Source organism: Lissotriton helveticus, chromosome 4_2 (genome assembly GCF_964261635.1).
Source record: "Lissotriton helveticus chromosome 4_2, aLisHel1.1, whole genome shotgun sequence".
Lineage (NCBI taxonomy): Eukaryota > Metazoa > Chordata > Amphibia > Caudata > Salamandridae > Lissotriton > Lissotriton helveticus.
This window is the reverse complement of record NC_136064.1, coordinates 4,044,360-4,061,453: the sequence shown is the minus strand read 5'-3', so window position 1 is coordinate 4,061,453 and position 17,094 is coordinate 4,044,360. Positions and strand designations below refer to the sequence as shown.

The 17,094-nt window shown below is 39.4% G+C and overlaps 1 protein-coding gene across 2 annotated transcripts in view; it reads left to right on the top strand.

Annotated features, from left to right (window-relative positions):
- LOC144752173 (vascular endothelial growth factor receptor kdr-like) overlaps nucleotides 1–17,094 on the top strand; it is a 655,129-nt gene that overhangs the window by 570,930 nt on the left and 67,105 nt on the right. For both annotated transcript variants that reach the window (XM_078640102.1, XM_078640103.1), the window contains exons 25-28: nucleotides 1,712–1,811; nucleotides 1,928–2,033; nucleotides 4,466–4,590; nucleotides 6,309–6,387. In XM_078640102.1, coding sequence (XP_078496228.1) covers nucleotides 1,712–1,811; nucleotides 1,928–2,033; nucleotides 4,466–4,590; nucleotides 6,309–6,387 — 410 coding nt within the window. The remainder of the gene's footprint in view (nucleotides 1–1,711; nucleotides 1,812–1,927; nucleotides 2,034–4,465; nucleotides 4,591–6,308; nucleotides 6,388–17,094) is intronic.

The following is a 17,094-nucleotide window of genomic DNA, read 5'->3' as shown; positions in this document are numbered from 1 at the left end:
ACGATCACAAATGGAGGGGGTCAGTAGCTTGAGGGCCATGCCCCAATCCCTATCTCCTTGAGCCGTTCCACCAGTCTCAAAGGTGATAGGGTATCAAAAGCTGAGGTCAGATCGAGGAGAACCAACAGCGTGAAGTGTCCTGCATCAACCCGAACATGAATATTATCGAATACCGAGGTAAGCGCTGTCTCCGTACTATGTTCACCTCTACAACCATGCTGCGAACCATCAAGCAGCTGGTACTCCCTTATATAGGTGCTGAGGTGAGAATTCAAATACTTCTCAAAAATGTTGTCAGGAACTGGTAGCAGGGAGATAGGGTGATAATGCTTTAATGCCGCTGAGTCCAGAGAAGGTATTTTTAAAAGAGGTTTAACCACTGCAGTCTTCCAAGGAATGGGGTACTGCCCGCTGAAATAGCTGCATTAAATTCTGAGGTAAGGTGGGGGACAATAGCTTCCCTTCCTATTTTGCGGAACTTTAAAGGGCATGACTCCATCGGGGACCCGGATGTAATTCCCCCTAGCAGGTGATCCGTGAGTTCTGGAGACAGGGGGAGAGGTGAGAAGCTTAGGTAACTCCTTCGTAGTTGCGGAGTCGTTAGAATAAAGGTGAGAGGGATTCGTGAGGACTGATGGGGCCCTCTCAACGTTGGCAGTTTCCAACGAGGAGTATATATCCATGATTTCAGTGCGGAAAAAACAGCCATTTTACCACAAAGCTCCTGGGATCTGTCCATCAAATCAGAGACACGGGGAGAAACAAGTAAATTAATACCATTAAAAAGCTCTCTAGGAGATTCAATGCCTTCACACAAAATGCTCAAAACTCGTAAGTTTGTGCAGTGAAGAATCAACATTCGGTCACATAATGGGATTGTCCTGTGCTGTAAATTTTCATTTTACCTTTTTATTTATAAAGAACTTTTTTTAAAGTGTTGTGCAGATTCTGGAAAATAAGTTATAGAATAGTTAGTGGTACCAGAATACACGCACCACAAAATATCGCCCAATAGTTAATAAAGAAAAGCTACACCTACTGGGACAATATTTAGGACATGATATCAGTGTCAGACATTTTTTTGTCAACAATAATCTGACATACAGCTCTTAGGAGGAGTTTGCATAAATAAGTCACAAATAGCAGAAAACTTGGCTAGAAAGAAATTATGATTTGAGTTGGGTTCGGAAGTGTAATTGAACAGGTTAAGAATCACATGAAGAGGAAGAGCGTTGCAAAGATTAGGAACCTGCTACATACAACATTTGCACAGACAAAAAAGCACGCGAAAAAACATTTGCACAATGTTGGCACTTTTGTAATCAGGTTTTGTGCAAACAGATTTTGCTACAGCCCGTACCATGGATGATTTTCTAAATAAATCATAATGTATGAATAATATATATAGCAACGTGATTTTGTTCTATTTTGCACCTTAGGGAATAAAAAGGGAAATAAACTGATTTTGCTTCACAAGTAGATCCATATTCCACATTTGAAAACTGGAGGAAATTTATCCTATTCTTATTATAGTTGTGTGCACTTCCAATTATGTAAACAAGAAATCTGTTTTCTCCATGTATTGACCTAATGCAACTAACAATCCTTCAAGTCCATGTTACAAAAGCGGCAAAAATGGTGCAAATGTTTGTTTTTTAGGTTTTTTTTGCAAACGTGCTGATCCACCTACATTTGTTCCTTCTTGCCATAGGTGCTTCGCCATATCCAGGAGTGCACATCGATGAAGACTTCTGCCGCCGACTCAAAGAAGGAACGCGTATGAGGCCTCCTGAATACACCACACCCGAGATGTGAGTGGGTCATACATGATGGCATGGACTGGGAGGACTATCATATCTCATCCCTATGCCCACTTCTCAAGATACCTGCTGAGCATTAAAGTTGTTCCCCCGCTGTTTCTTCCCAGGTACCAGACCATGCTCGACTGCTGGCAGGGCATCCCGACCGAGAGACCCACCTTCACAGATTTGGTCGAGCGACTCGGAGACCTTCTCCAGCAAAATGTGCAACAGGTCTGATAGTAACAAAGGTTTAAAAAATATATACTTTTTATATTATGTTTGTGACCTGGAACACAGGGTCTGATTCACAGAGGAGAATATGCACGTGTATATTTACTAATATACATGTAAATATACTACAGACCCAGCAGCTCTCCTTGTTTCTGCTAGTCACCATTTCTGAGTGGAGATTTGCACCTTGGTGCAGACTTAAGAGTCACCACTAACTTAAATCAGGGGAGAGGGAACCACGTATAACATAATTTATGAGTGTACTGTTACCACCATTAACTTTTCCCCAGTTGGTGAAGCTATCCGCCATCAAGAAGGAGCACTTCCTATGGAAACAGTATAGGAAAAATTCTAAAGGTTTATTGTTTTTTTAAAATATTTAACATATTTTAATGTCTACCGTAAAAGTAACTAGTAAAATAAAAAGTTGCAGCATATTAACTCATGACATTACATGTTTGTTAAATAATACACCTGTTTAAACATATTATTTCATTTTGATTTATATATAATAGTTTTTAAACAATAATTTAATAAATATAAATGTAATCAAGTAGCGAGCCTCACTAGCATTTTTATGCTCCTGTAATATTTAACACATTTTGTTAATAGTCATGTATTTGATTAATTTAAACACATTTTTTTTTTAATTTAACAAAACGTTCTAGAGTTTACCATTTAATCAAGTCTACTATTTTTATTATTAAAACATCTATATCTATATATATATATATATATATATATATATGTTTGTATATATATATATATATATATATACATATGTATTTAAAACAAAATTAAACAAGGATGGTGTATGTGCAGAGGAACATGACACTATCAGTATGATATGGTCTCAAATGCTAAGAAAATGGTTAAACTTGAACTTTCATATTATTGCCAGATGTTCAAAATTGTACATGTAAATGTTTTTAAAAAACGTGATTTAAACAAGAACAGTTATTAAACATTATGCATTTAAAAAAATTTTTGGAACTGATTAACAATGTGCAAAGTTGTTTCAAACTAAACCTGTAGCATTGTCTACATTATAAGTTGCGCAAAAGTGTTTAATTGCTTAAATTATACGCCTGTATATTTGAAATGTTTTCATTTACACAATATTAGTGGGTAAAAAATTCTGATACGGAATATCTGGCTGCATTCTTCCATTACTTACTATCCCTCACATGTACCCTACGCAATGGCACAGTACAATTATTGCTTCTAAAATTGTTTTGATATTCTCCGCTATTAATCTTTTTCCTGGTTCACTCAAAATGGTCAGAATATATCTATTTATTTGTAATATCTCACATTAGATTCGTAAAAAGAAAATCAAATTCTCCTCCTATAACCAGTATTTACAGATGTAGTGTGAGGCCTTTTTGGGATGTCCCTATCAGTTATAACAAGTACTGTCAGGGATGACAGATTTGATCATTCATCTTAGCTTCAAAGATTCCACATCGGAAGGCATTTAGGGTTCCATGATTATAATTTAAATTGACAAAAAAAGGAGGAAAACTGTTTTGACAAACCTTTTTTGTTTAACTAGTTTTCATAAATATTTCACCTTGAATGGCATTCACCAGGTTGATGAAGCCAACCTTGTCATTGTCCTTCTTTGTGAAAATTCCAAAAAGTAGTTTGCATGGCCCACATTTTTTTCTTCCCTCATGACCCATCCTCTGTCTTTTATCAGGAAGTATAAGGGAAGGAGCCTCCATATAGTCCTATCATTAACCCCACACATCAAAAAAGCAAAAAATCTGGGTGTACGAAATGGGCCAAACATATCCCACTCTGCCCACTTTCTCTTCCCCCTGCCGATTTGCTCTCTGGGTCAATCCTAGTTAGTCCACCCCTAAGCATCTCTCTTACTCCCCCTTTCGTTTCCTCATCTAACATTTCATACTCCATCTCCCCACCTTCCCACTCAGACCTACCCCTAGTGATCTCTGTGTGGTGATGTCTGTGTGGTCTTACCTCCCCTCTTCCCCGCTTTTTTTCAAATTTACTTCACACCCCTAACACTCCTACTTTTTAGTACATAATCCTGCTTCTTTTTCGCCTTTGTCTTCTACTGCTGCATTCTTCTGTTTCTCCTTTTCCTTCAAACCTACAGACCTACAAAAAGACTTCTGTGACCCAAATTTTCTTTTTCCATTGACCTCTCTAACCTTTTTAAAAAATGTTTATTGTTATAAACCTCAATATTTCCGGAATTGAAAGACATTTTTAAGTTTTTTCTATATGCAGGGCCTGAGATTCCAACTCGGGTCTCATATATTGTTTCACTGAAGTTATGGGATTTCTATGGAAAAAGTATTTCGTCATCATGGCAATTCGTCATTCAACCCAGCTTCCACAGATATCACAGTTGTCTGAAAGTGTCTGTACAGAATGACTCACTATTGCTTTGTACCGCACAGGATGGAAAAGACTATATCCCACTGAACACTGCCCTATGTCTGGAGGGAGAGCGTAGATCGAAGCTTTCCACGGTGGAAGAGAATGTGAGGCTTTCCATCGGCCGCTGGAGCATTATGGACACTAGGTAAGGGAACCCAATTCAGCCATAGTATCTGCTGGATTAGGAAGAGTTGCGATTTCATCTTGTGAACAACCATTATCAAAGTCTGCTATGTTTTTTTTTTTTACTGCTTCTTTCACGTAAAAGTTGTGAGAATTGAATATGCAGACAATTGCTCATGGCATTCCTCACTTTGAGAACAAAAACATGATCTAGGCATTGGTTTTAAGGAGGTAGTCACCTCTTGCCATCAGAAAACAAATGGGTTTTTTCAAACCCCAAGTAGGTTTTAGGCAGGATGTCCAGAAGGGGCTGGAAGGGGAATACAGTTTTGCATATGCAAATACCCTAACAACTTATTAATGTTAACGACCCCCAGCAGCACTGAAACTACTCTGTAAGTCTGCTACAATAGTGTGACAAGGAAAACATGGCTTTGGGCCTGCAATTGTAGCCTGACTGCTGCAACGTATAACCTGCAGTGTGACCTGTCAAAATAATCCATTTTAACAGGTAAATACCTCAATTTTAAATATTAGCAACTCACACCTATGTAAGCCTCGTAGCCCACAAGGTAGGGTGCATGGTATTTAAAAGTAGGACATGTAGAAAATTAATGGTTGAATGTTTCCTACAGTGACAAGGCCCTAAAAGCAGTTTTCGCTGTGGAAGGCTTAGGTGTCCTATATAGAAAAGCAGAGTACAAATTAAAATACTAATACTGTATCTCATGAATGATACCAGCTGTTGTGGGTACAGAGCCTGCTTCAAACTGGATTTTGGTGTTAGGTGAACACTGGCGATTACCATAATTCACTCCCCTACACACTTCCAGCCTTCGGTTGTTTGTGACCAAAGACCTTCATTATCTTGGATTTTCCCTTGCACTTTGCATTTTGGGCTTGTTTGCAGTGAAGCAAACAGGAGCTACTGAAAAGGTAGATTGGCCAGGGCCCAAGTACAATTACTTCATTGCTTCAGAGAGGGACTAGGAGTGCTTCAGTGTGTCCCCCATCCACAGGCTAACCCTATGAAGCTGGACCTTTGCCCAGTAATGGTGTTGTATTAAATTGCTTTTCTATTAAATCACACATCCATATTCTACAGAAGATTGAAAAGTAGACCCCCTGGGATTTGATTATGTATGTAATGTAAGTTAAGGAGGCATTTAGCTCACTGAATGTACTTACTTGAAACTGTCAATTGTCTTCTCAAGACACAGGAAGAGTAATTTGGTCAGCTAAATCCTTATTGCTGAAACACGACAAGGCCTGCTCAGCTTTCCCTCTTTCTAAAGTGTGTAAATGAAACACCATTAAGTTATGTAATAGTAATACATGTAATGGACGGTGTTTAGAAAGTGAAGAAGCAGTATAAAGCGCTATATAAAAACAAGTTATCATTATTATTAGGATGCTTAATAGCGACACTACTTACAAAACCAAGTCAACAAATGGGAGGTTGTGAGGCAACGGGTATCTCTCCTAAATCCACGTTTCAGGCGTCAGTGCAAATTTTAAGAGTCATGCATCACAATCTAATGAGAACCTGTGTGGATCCGCATTATTCCGCCACTTTCTGGAATATTATGCTTTGTGCAGGCAAATAACAAACCACATGGGTGCTGAGGCTCCAAAAGCAGCAAGGTAACTGTGGGGTGGTGGACAACAGCTGACGAAGGGAAAGAGTGCCAGAGTGTCACATCACCCCTGGTCCTGACGTCTCCATTTTCTTATTTTCAGTGATATCGCCAAGAAGCGGCCGCTGAGTGTGAAGACTTTTGATGAGGTGCCAGTGGTGAAAGGGAAGGCTGTGCACGAGGTAAGCTTCACCACCCCGACTGCCACTGTAATCCTTTACTGGCAGTATTCACATAGGAATCTAACCTGGAAAGGCTGGACATGAACACATCCTCAGTATGAGCCTGCCTGTTGCCGTGCACGTGTGTCCTGCCTGTGTCCTTGCACTCAAGCACCCGCCTCCACCCTTACATGTCTCCTAGTAGCTCTACCCATGCCTATATTGTAGTCCCTCTTCCCTTTCCATTACTCCTGCCAGTGTTTCTCCTTGTCTGTGTTCTTACGTTTCTCCCTTTTTACTACTATGATTCTGATAAACGTTCTCAAATTGTTCAAGGTCAAGCAATTATAGTAATTTGGAAATTCAGCACATTAGATTTTCACCAGCCTTGGGTGATTGTACTGATGTTTTCAATTTTGTTTTCCCGGTGAATTGAGAAACCCTACTTCTGGAGTACCCTTCACAGACCTAACTGCCCCTTAGCAAGAATCATTGTTCGATATGTGTATTGTTTGTGCGCATCAGTGTATTCTTATATATGTGCACTGCTGAGTATATATGGAGCAAGTGACCAGCAGAATGCATGCTCAGACTGGGGATGTGTTCAGGGTTGGATTACAATCAAAAATCGGCCCGGGCATACCAAAAAAGTGGCCCACATTTGCGGGTTGCCTTTCCGCAAAACCATGCTTCAGCGAAGTTTCATGAAAAGAAAGGGGGTGGGGGGAATGTTTTATTAACTTCACTTAGATACAAAAAAATGCACAGATTAGATCACACTGCTGAGCCACACATGAATGCAAGTGAGGCCACTTCTGCTTAGGCCCCGTACCCCAGCTCAATCAGCATACATTAATGGGCCGGCCCACCAGGAGGGGAAACAGCCATTACAACGCAACTTTCACAACGCACTACCTTTACAACGGAACTTTTACAATGCAGGATCCATTACAACGCATGCCATTACAACGCATGCCATTACAACGCAGATGCTATTACAACGCATGCCATTACAATGTAAGTATGGGTAAGTATTTAATTTAATTTTAACCCCTTCACTATCAAACACTTACCCTACTATTACACCCCCTGGAGTTAGAATAGTAATTTTAACCCCTACACTATCCAACACTTACCCTACTATTACACCCCCTGGAGTTAGAATAGTAATTTTAACCCCTACACTATCCAACATTTACACTACTATTAAATTCCCATTAATTAAAATTTAAAAACAAATACTTACCCATACTTACGTTGTAATGGCATGCGTTGTAATAGCACCTGCGTTGTAATGGCATGCGTTGTAATGGATCCTGAATTGTAAAAGTTTAGTTGTAATGGTATGCATTGTGAATGTATGCGTTGTAACGTCATACATCCCACCGGGAGAAAGGGAGTGATACTGTAGTAAACACATGCTCCTCCCAACATGGCCATCTGCGGTCATTTGTCTTTTCTAGCATAAAGGAGGAGGATGTGTAGTAAACTAGTTCTCCTTCCAAAATGGCCACCTGCTGTCACACTTTCCTCTATGCTTCTACCTACTAGCCTCCCAGAATGCCTGTCTACATTCTATGTTGTACTTGGATATTCCACAGTTGACAGTTGAAGATCTGGTCAGCTGGCGAGTTGTGTTGCTCTGCTGTAACTCAATAAATCCTATCCTGAAACTATTAAGAAGTCTCCTGCTTCCTACATCAACTTATTTACAACAGATACCTTCGCCCATCTGCCTCTAGAAAGGCCACTTGTAGTGATGTTAAAAGAAGATCAGGTCACGTAGGTTCTTGTAGAAGGATGTATTTATTAATATGTTGACATGAGGTGGTAGTTCATATATGACATAAGATAGTAGGAGTAATTCCAAGGTAAATCCCCACCAGGAGCTGTCACCAGTCAGCTCAATCCTCAGCTCCCAACTGACTCTAGCATCAGAACATAACATTCCAATCAGTCATCCTGTGTGGTAACATTCCATTTGATAACATGGGTAAAACAACTAGAAAGCCAACAGTACACATCTTCCCCTTTTATACATTTTGCAATTGCAACCAAAAGTTAAGATGTGAACAAAGCAATTACAAATAATACCCAGATATAAGGAAGATAAATAGAAACGGACGTAGAAATGGGTTATATAAAAAGTGAACGTAAGGTAAGAAGAAACGGGAGTAGAAATGGATACATACACAGTGAAGAAAGCAAACACAATCATAAGAACAGTTGACATAAGAAGAAATAAATGGAGAAAGTTTAAACAGATAAGAATCAAGAGAAGTTATGACTAGAGATGACTAAAAGAAAGAATTAAGAAACGAGAGTAAACTCAAAAGAATGAATACAAGAAAAAGAAAACACAAAAAATGAAAATAAGAAAAAGAATGAAAATACGAAAAAGAACACAAGACACATCTCCTCCCTAAAGGAATAAAGAGGAAAGATCCTACGAGAGCGAAAAAGGACACAAGACACATCTCCTCCCTAAAGGAATAAAGAGGAAAGATCATACGAGAGTGGAAACCAACACAAACGTTAAAAGGAGCACAAAATTCAACAACTGGCCATATTGGAGAAATTGTGAACCATAAATGAATGAGTGAAAGGTAGAACCACATCAAGAATGAATAAAAAGAGAAAAAAAAAATATATATATATATATGCTCCACAGGAGAAACAATCAGAAACTCCAGCAAAATTAAAAAGAACGTGAAAATCAGGAGCACGAACAAAGAACAATATTGCCAGTATGAACAATCATGAATTAAACCTTAAAGGTGAAGAAAATCTGGCATAAACAATCAATCAAAAGCAATACATGTAAAGCAATAAAACTTATGTATCACTAATAGAATGACAACTGAATTCCATGTGACGTACGTCTACGCACAGGAAATGTTCAAGAATAATAAAACCTTTGCGCAAAAGGAAGAGAATAACATCAATAGAGCTCTAGAATAACTATCAGAAAACAGTACTGATTTTACAGAATGACATCAGAAAAATATCATTTGAAACCGGTAAACGTAGACAAATAATGTCCACTCATAAAGCATGCATAAATTTGAATTACTTAAGTAAACACTATCAATCATAACTGCATCATGCATCGTCAAATGAAAATTGCACTAAGAATGTGTCATTAAAATTTAGCTAGCATAACATTTGAACTGGTACCATTTATCCCTAGAACACATAGTACTCCTGTGGATAATCCTAAAAGGAAATAATTAGCCCTGTATTATAAATGAAATTGTACTCAGATATTAAACCATATTAATAATAATACCTGCTGCAATCTAAAATCAAATTGCATTAAAATTGTAAAAGGCATACATGTAATGTACATCATCAACAATTATTATTATTTTAAGCAATAATAAAACAACTAACTAAAATAAGTAAAGTAGTCACCGCTGTCAAATGTAGGAAAATAAAGAACTAAAATAAATAAAGTTGTCACCGTTGTCATTGCAATTAAAAGGCAGAAACTGCAGGCTAACAATAATCCATGACTTGCAGCAGGAATAACACGTTGTTACTTTAAATACTGAAATGAATAGTGAGCAAAGTACCCGAAAGCAGGGAGACATGCTTGGCGTTGAAGTTCAGGTACAGTTGAAACATGAAGTGCAAAAATATGAAGACAGTAGCTGCACCGAAATCGGAAGATCATAAGAGACATTTCTTGAACTTTTTTTTTTTTTTGTACCTCGTGAAGAAAATCTGTGAAGAAGAAGCGCTGCATTGAAATACGAAGATCATATCAGGCACCCTCTGATTTTTATTTATTCTTGAAGAAAAAATTGTAACTCCGAAGATTGAAGCAGAGGCAGCATCCAGAAGAGGTGGAAAATCGTGCAGATTAGATAAAAACACTTTAAAGAAATGTGCCCAACAAAGATGGCAGCACGTTTTATTACGTTGTGCCGGGTGGTTGAAGGCACGCAAATGCACCCCAAAGCTACTGCGCATTGAATTGGCATCATTGCCCACGAAGACAAGAGAGAATATCCGGCTACTGTGAGGCTGCACGTGCTTTATGAATGCGCTGGCTGCACGCTCGAGCCGCATTTGAGTGGAATCATGACGGTTAAACTGCCGAGTCAGAAAGGTAAGTATGGGAAATATAAATATCGTGTAAAAGTCATTAAACTTCCGTTTCCTGACTAAACTCATTTTAAAACCCAAATGCTTGAATGATGTCGAATAGAGTAAAACGGGGTCAGTATTTTCCATAAGGGTTAAAAGTCTCTTGTGTAACATTGCATAAAGGAAGCAGGGAATCATGAAACACGGGTAAAATGTTAGTTTCTTCATGGAAGAGAAGCAGACATTACTTGACTAGTAGAATGAATCACTGCAAAATTATGAATCAAGTGCAGTCTTCACTGGACATAGGAATATGGAAACAACGTTGCAGGCTTGATAATCAATAGGGTGCAAGCTTTCAAATCAATAGGTTTATTAATCAACCACAGCAGGCTTTTAATCAGTAGGCTTCTTTAACAGGTGTAGCTGTAGTTAATTTTAAATCAAAGCCTTAGAAAGCAGGGACTGGCAGGTAAAGTAGGCTTACAAATAAGCAGGCTCATATATCAGGTGCCACAGCTATTAAATCAGGTGCAGTTACTTTTCAATCAGGTGAACCAGTTTTTTAAATCAGGTGCAGCAGTAGATAACTTAACATTTTAGTAAGCAGGGACTGGCAGATTAGTTGGAGGACGAACAAAAGAGTGGAATGGTCACTGGTGGGGATTAATAACGTGCCAGTTTGCTAAGAAGTTGCTTGAAGAAAGTGAAATTTAATAGGTTACCTTGTTTGAAGAAAGTTCATGTTTCAGTTGCTTGTAAATATGAAGAAAAAAATCCCATTCTCCTCGACAATTGTACTGATGTTAAAAGAAGATCAGGTCACGTAGGTTCTTGTAGAAGGATGTATTTATTAATATGTTGACATGAGGTGGTAGTTCATATATGACATAAGATAGTAGGAGCAATTCCAAGGTAAATCCCCACCAGGAGCTGTCACCAGTCAGCTCAATCCTCAGCTCCCAACTGACTCTAGCATCAGAACATAACATTCCAATCAGTCATCCTGTGTGGTAACATTCCATTTGATGACATAGGTAAAACAACTAGAAAGCCAACACTACACCACTCAGGCACCCATTCGGCCGCTGACGGCATCCTAACAGCACAGACAGCCCTCAGGCTGCCCAAAAAAGCAGCCCACAGCTAGAAATCGGCAATACGGCCCTTTGGCCATTTCCCTAGTGCCCGTGTTACCAATCCGACGTGGATGTGTCCATCTGCCGCACTGCACCCACATGCACAGGCTAGATATAAACGAGGGGAACAAGGCAGAAGAGGCAGGCGGCTCTGCATGTCCATGCCATCAGCACTGGAAAGGTGTCCTAGTCCTCTGATGCTTCCCTTCCTCGGCTGAACTTGATGTCTTGTATATGGCTTTTGTAAAGACACAGCAGTTTGTTATGTCGAGGCTGCTTCCCCATGCCTCCCTATCTCACACACTCCCTTGCAGCCCCCAAACTGTTGTGTCGCCTATTCTGGGCACTGTGCTAGCTCTGTGTCTCCTGAGCCCCCAGGCAGGCCCAGCGCCATATTGCTATGTCTTCTGTCTGCCAGCCCACTAGCAGCGAGCTGAAGGCCAGCAGACGCTACTGTCTAATCAGAGGAGGGCGAAGGAATAAAACTAAAACTCTGTATGTATGTATATGCATGTGTATCTGTGCATTCATCATCATGTGTGTGTGAGTGCACGTGAGTCTGGGTTTAGAAACTGTGTGTGTGTGTGTTTGTGTGTGTGGGCATGTATAAACCAGCTCGGTCCTCATAGCATGGGTTAACCTTGTCAGAACCGAACAAACACTATATTTGTGAGGAGCGGTGCGTTATGAGGACCTGTTCCCATAGTGTGTTCAGGTACCTTCGAGCAAGTGTTTTAAAAAACCTAAAAGCGCAGTTAGACGTGCCTCGGTCCGCTTTATAACCTACCCTACCATCAAAGCACTTGTGGAGTTAAAATAGTAAGCACACACTTCATTATGGTGTGTTTGTGTGTGTGTGTGTGTGTGTATGTGTATATATATATATATATATATATAGATATATATCTATATATATATATATACATATAAATACATTTAGAACGTTGCAGAGCAAAACTATTTGAAACTGCATACCCTCACCGGAAACCAGCCTCAGTACTCTAGCTGCAAGGAGTGAGAATGTATAGAAACACGTGCCAGAACCATGATTTTATTGAAACGCGGCGCACTACCCTAGTGCTGCTCAGTTCCATCTCTGTGGAGCTCAGGTGAATCTTCCAAGATAAGCAGTGCTAGTGACCTCATCACTTCTACCCACACGCATCAGACATTTCCTGAAAAAGATTTGTCTGGCTTAATTTATAACGTCAATAGAAAATTTGTAAGTTGGGCGACAATACAAAATCTTCCAAATCTCGTTCATATATGCATTATGCAGAGATGCACACACCGGCCGAATTTCTTCCATCATTGTTTCCTTATACCACTGGTGAATGCTGTCATGTTAAAAATCTTTATAAAGTACTTGTACATCCAAGCCAGTTTTCTGGCGCTAAGAGTTAAGCGCGCGTCACTCACTACAAGCCAAGGAGCTAGGACAATAACTGGAATAGCTTTGCAGAAATGAGGATTTTTAAAGAGTGGGCAGCAGAGTTCCACAGGTTGCGACCAAGATGGAAAAAGAGCATGTGTAGAATGGGTCCCAGCCTCCAAGGGGTTCAAAGTTTACTTCAGAACTGTCGAATTTACCATTACCACCTTCTATAAATCTTGCCCTGAGTCTCGGGCCTATAAAAGCAGAATCTGATAACTGCAGGACATCATGACGGATACTAACTGGAATGTAAACAAGGGAGTTTGCGTCATTCCCCTGCTTACTACAGTGTTTTGGTTCTGCTGTCTATGATTAATAGCAGCAGACCCTAGAAATCTGTTTTTAGTTTGCCTGAATCCAGTGCCATCTGCCCCAGTCCTTGGAAGGCATGCCTTTTCTCAGAACATGTAATCAACTCCTGGCTGCAGCAGGCTCCATTAGTGCCAAGCTACTGTCTAAACACAGCACTCTTGAATACATCCCACCCCTCATCAGTCCTTTTAATCACAGACTTTTAAAGGCTCGTCGGGGCCCAAACCTTTCAAGACTATAACTTTTAAAACACTGGGGTGCTATTTAGAGTTTTAGTCACAGACCCTCTGCCCTATCTGGTTTGAGCAGCAATTGGCTGAAAAGATGTTTTTGTTTGTTGGAGTTTTTTCTTGATTAGTTTCAATTCTCTTATCCTTGTCATACATCTCTATCAATCACCAGCAATAAGCATTGTGGCACGTTGCTTTAGGTGAGGATTTTAGCTGGAGGTTTGAGACCTATTCTGACATCATTCACTTGATGGCCCCTTCAACACAAAGGTTCATTAGGGCCTATTATAGCTTGCAAGTGCCATGTGCACAAAGTACAAGGGGCTGATATATAAGAGATAAATTACCCCCTGCTGTGCATTATAAGGATATTGCAAGTCACTGAGGAGTTCCATAACGATATAGAAGAACAGGCCGAAGGTTGGGTTCCTTTATGGTTATGGAACTCCAAGGTGACTTGTAATATTCCTTTCATGTATGCCAGGGGGTACTTTATTCTGTATAATACATGGTCACGCCATCACCTTTCCTACAAAGCACTTAAAACTTTACTGCATGGCTCTTTCATATGAAAGAGCAAGCATGGTTGCAAACATAAAGAATAAAATTAAAACATCTAGTGCAAAATTAAACAAATCAAACAACTGTTAGATATTTGTTGCAAACAGATTTTAGAAACAGTTTAATACAAGTATGTTATATTTTAAAGCAAGAAAGCTGCAGTAGCTCGGAATGTGTAGAAACATGCAGAAAGATTCTAGCAATTCTCTAACTAAGTTGTGCAAAAAATGAACATGTTCTCTCTGGTTGTCATTGTGAGCTAGAAAAATAGAATAGAAGAAGGAAAAGCAATGTTCAGTTTGTGTTGCTTTAAACCTGCTGCTTCAATTATGCTGTATGAGTAACTTGCCTTTAACCTTGTCTACTGGCTCTGGCAGCAGGAATTGTGACATTAGAACTCGACTGTACTAACTTATAATAATCGTGTTTTGAAATAAAATAAAAAAATGATGACTGGGTACATCACAAGTTGATGATTATGTAAGGTATAAAGTAACCCCTGCTGTACATTTTAAGGATATTATAAGTCACCGAGGAGATCCATAACCATATGGAGGAATGAGTTCCTTTATAAGGTTATGGACCTCCGAGATGATTTCCAATATCGTTACCATGCATGGCAGAGGTTGATTTATCCCATATAATACAGAGCATATTTCCAAAAATGAAGAATAAAAATAGAACCAATAGTGCAATATTAAACACATCAAAAACTTGTAAGATATTTTTTGCAAAAAGGTATTAGAAGCAGTTCAATACAAGTCAGTTTTTTTATTTTAATTAGCAGTAGTTCAAAATGTAGAGAACCATGCTGAAAGATTCTAACTTTTCTATAATTATCTAAGGAATGCAAAAAATAATCATGTTCTTACTGCTAGTCACTTTAAGCTAGAAAAATAGAGTAGAAGAAAGAAAAGCAACATTTAATTTCCATTGCTTCAAACAGCTGCTCTGTGACCTGCCTTTCACATCGGCCTCTGGCTCTGGTAGCTGCATTGTGACACCAGAACTCAACTGCACAACTCGACTGCAATGACTAATTACAGTTGAGTTCTGGTGTCTTTTCTTTATAATCGGCAACTAAGTGCGACACACGTTGCCAATTATAAAGATATTAGAGACAGGCGTATATACAGGAATTGCATAATCCGAGGTATTATAAGGAAATTAATCGCAGAATCCCATGTATTATAAAGAAATTAGAGACTGGTGTTTATACAGGAACTACAGAAGTCCATGTGTTATATGAGAGATCCCAGTGGAGTGTCCAAAGAAGTCAATTAGGGGTAGCAGCAGCTCCTTTTGACTTTCGCTTTGGTACCCCTTGCAATGTATTGATAGCCCTAGTTCAGGGCCATGAAGCCATATGCTGAAACAGAATGAAAATAGCTGTAAAAGCCAGGGTTACTTTGTGTAGCTTCAATTCCTTGTCATTCCCTTAGTCCCTCAGTGGCAAATAGGAGGCTCTCCAGAGGTCATGTGGAAAAGGGGTTAACTTTGTAATGTCATTGGGATGAAAGAATGCATTATTTCCTTCCAGCTACATCTGGCATTTTGGTGAAGTGACATTCATGGACGTGATATGGAACTATTCATTGCAAATGTGGTGAACAGCTACATTTACCCTTGTGATTGCCTTTATAATACATCCTCAACCCTTTACTGCATATGTGCATTTAGTAGTAAATATTATAGATGTACTTAGTGGAGTTATTAGTGTTTTTATTTATATGTTATTTAAATTAGGATTAGATTTTATGCAGTATGATGTTGCCCAGGAACGCAGGGTCCTGCCACTAAAACTCAAGAGCAAACTCAGAAGACAGGACTTGAGCAATCGAAGAAGAAAATAAGAATATAAAATGATTTTCAAAAGATCTAAGAGAGGCAGGAAGATTATTCCAGGATTGTGCTGTGAAAGTAGTTAAGGCATGCGGCCAAATGTATGTCATGCAGAAACACGGGACAGCAGCGAGATTGGCAGAGTTCTTTTAGAAGAGTGGCATCTTAACTGATTATGAAGGACCATGAGTTTGGTGTTATAAAAAGAGCAGAGACCAAAACAATGGTCCTTTAAAGTAAGGTGCCTGGCAATAAGGAGCCAATGGAGTGATGCAACATGAGAAGAGATCTTTTACTGATGCCAACATTGAGCCTTGGAGCAGCGTTCTGAATAACTTGAACTCTATGAGCAAGTTAAAAAGGAAGCCCCAGGAACAAAGACCTTAAACAGTCCAGTCTTCATAGTATGATAGATTGCATGAAAGTGTTCCTAAAGGATAATGGAATCATATTAAATACCATCAAAAGATGGAAACAATAGTGAGTGTGTATATGTGTTCTCTGTAACTAAAGTTGCAATCGAAACAACACCTAAATTAGGAGCACAGTCCCTATACCGGGGCGAGATCCACGCTTCGTTGGCCACCAGCATCTGATCCAAGAGGAGGCCTCTGCCTCAAAGACTCAGATCTCTGGTTTTCTTGAATTCAAAGCAAATTGGCATCCATGCAGGTCACTGAGCAGACGCAGCCTTCAGAAACGTGTGAGAATACTTTTTGGTGCCTTGGAATTATTTGTCTCAGATGGTTTTGAATGATACTTTTGAGGGAGATCCAGGCACTTGACTCAGGCGATTATCGACCAATTTTTCCTTACTGACTTCTTGAGAGGAGGAATGGTAGTACAAACTGCAAGATCAATCCAGAAAAACGAAAGAGGGGTGTAGAGGAAAGGGAAGGAGAAAGAAACACACGGCACCGTCGAGGGCATGTTACTGGAGATTCCCCCTGCATCCCAGAAAGGGATAACATTGTAATACACAATCCCACAGTTGGGCTAGAGGTCCTGAAAAAAACAAAAGGCACAATGACAATTAATATATATATACAGAAATCATAGATTAGAGGATGCAGTGGAGGTGGTGGTACTCACAGGTGCTGCAGAGAAGTCAACAGTA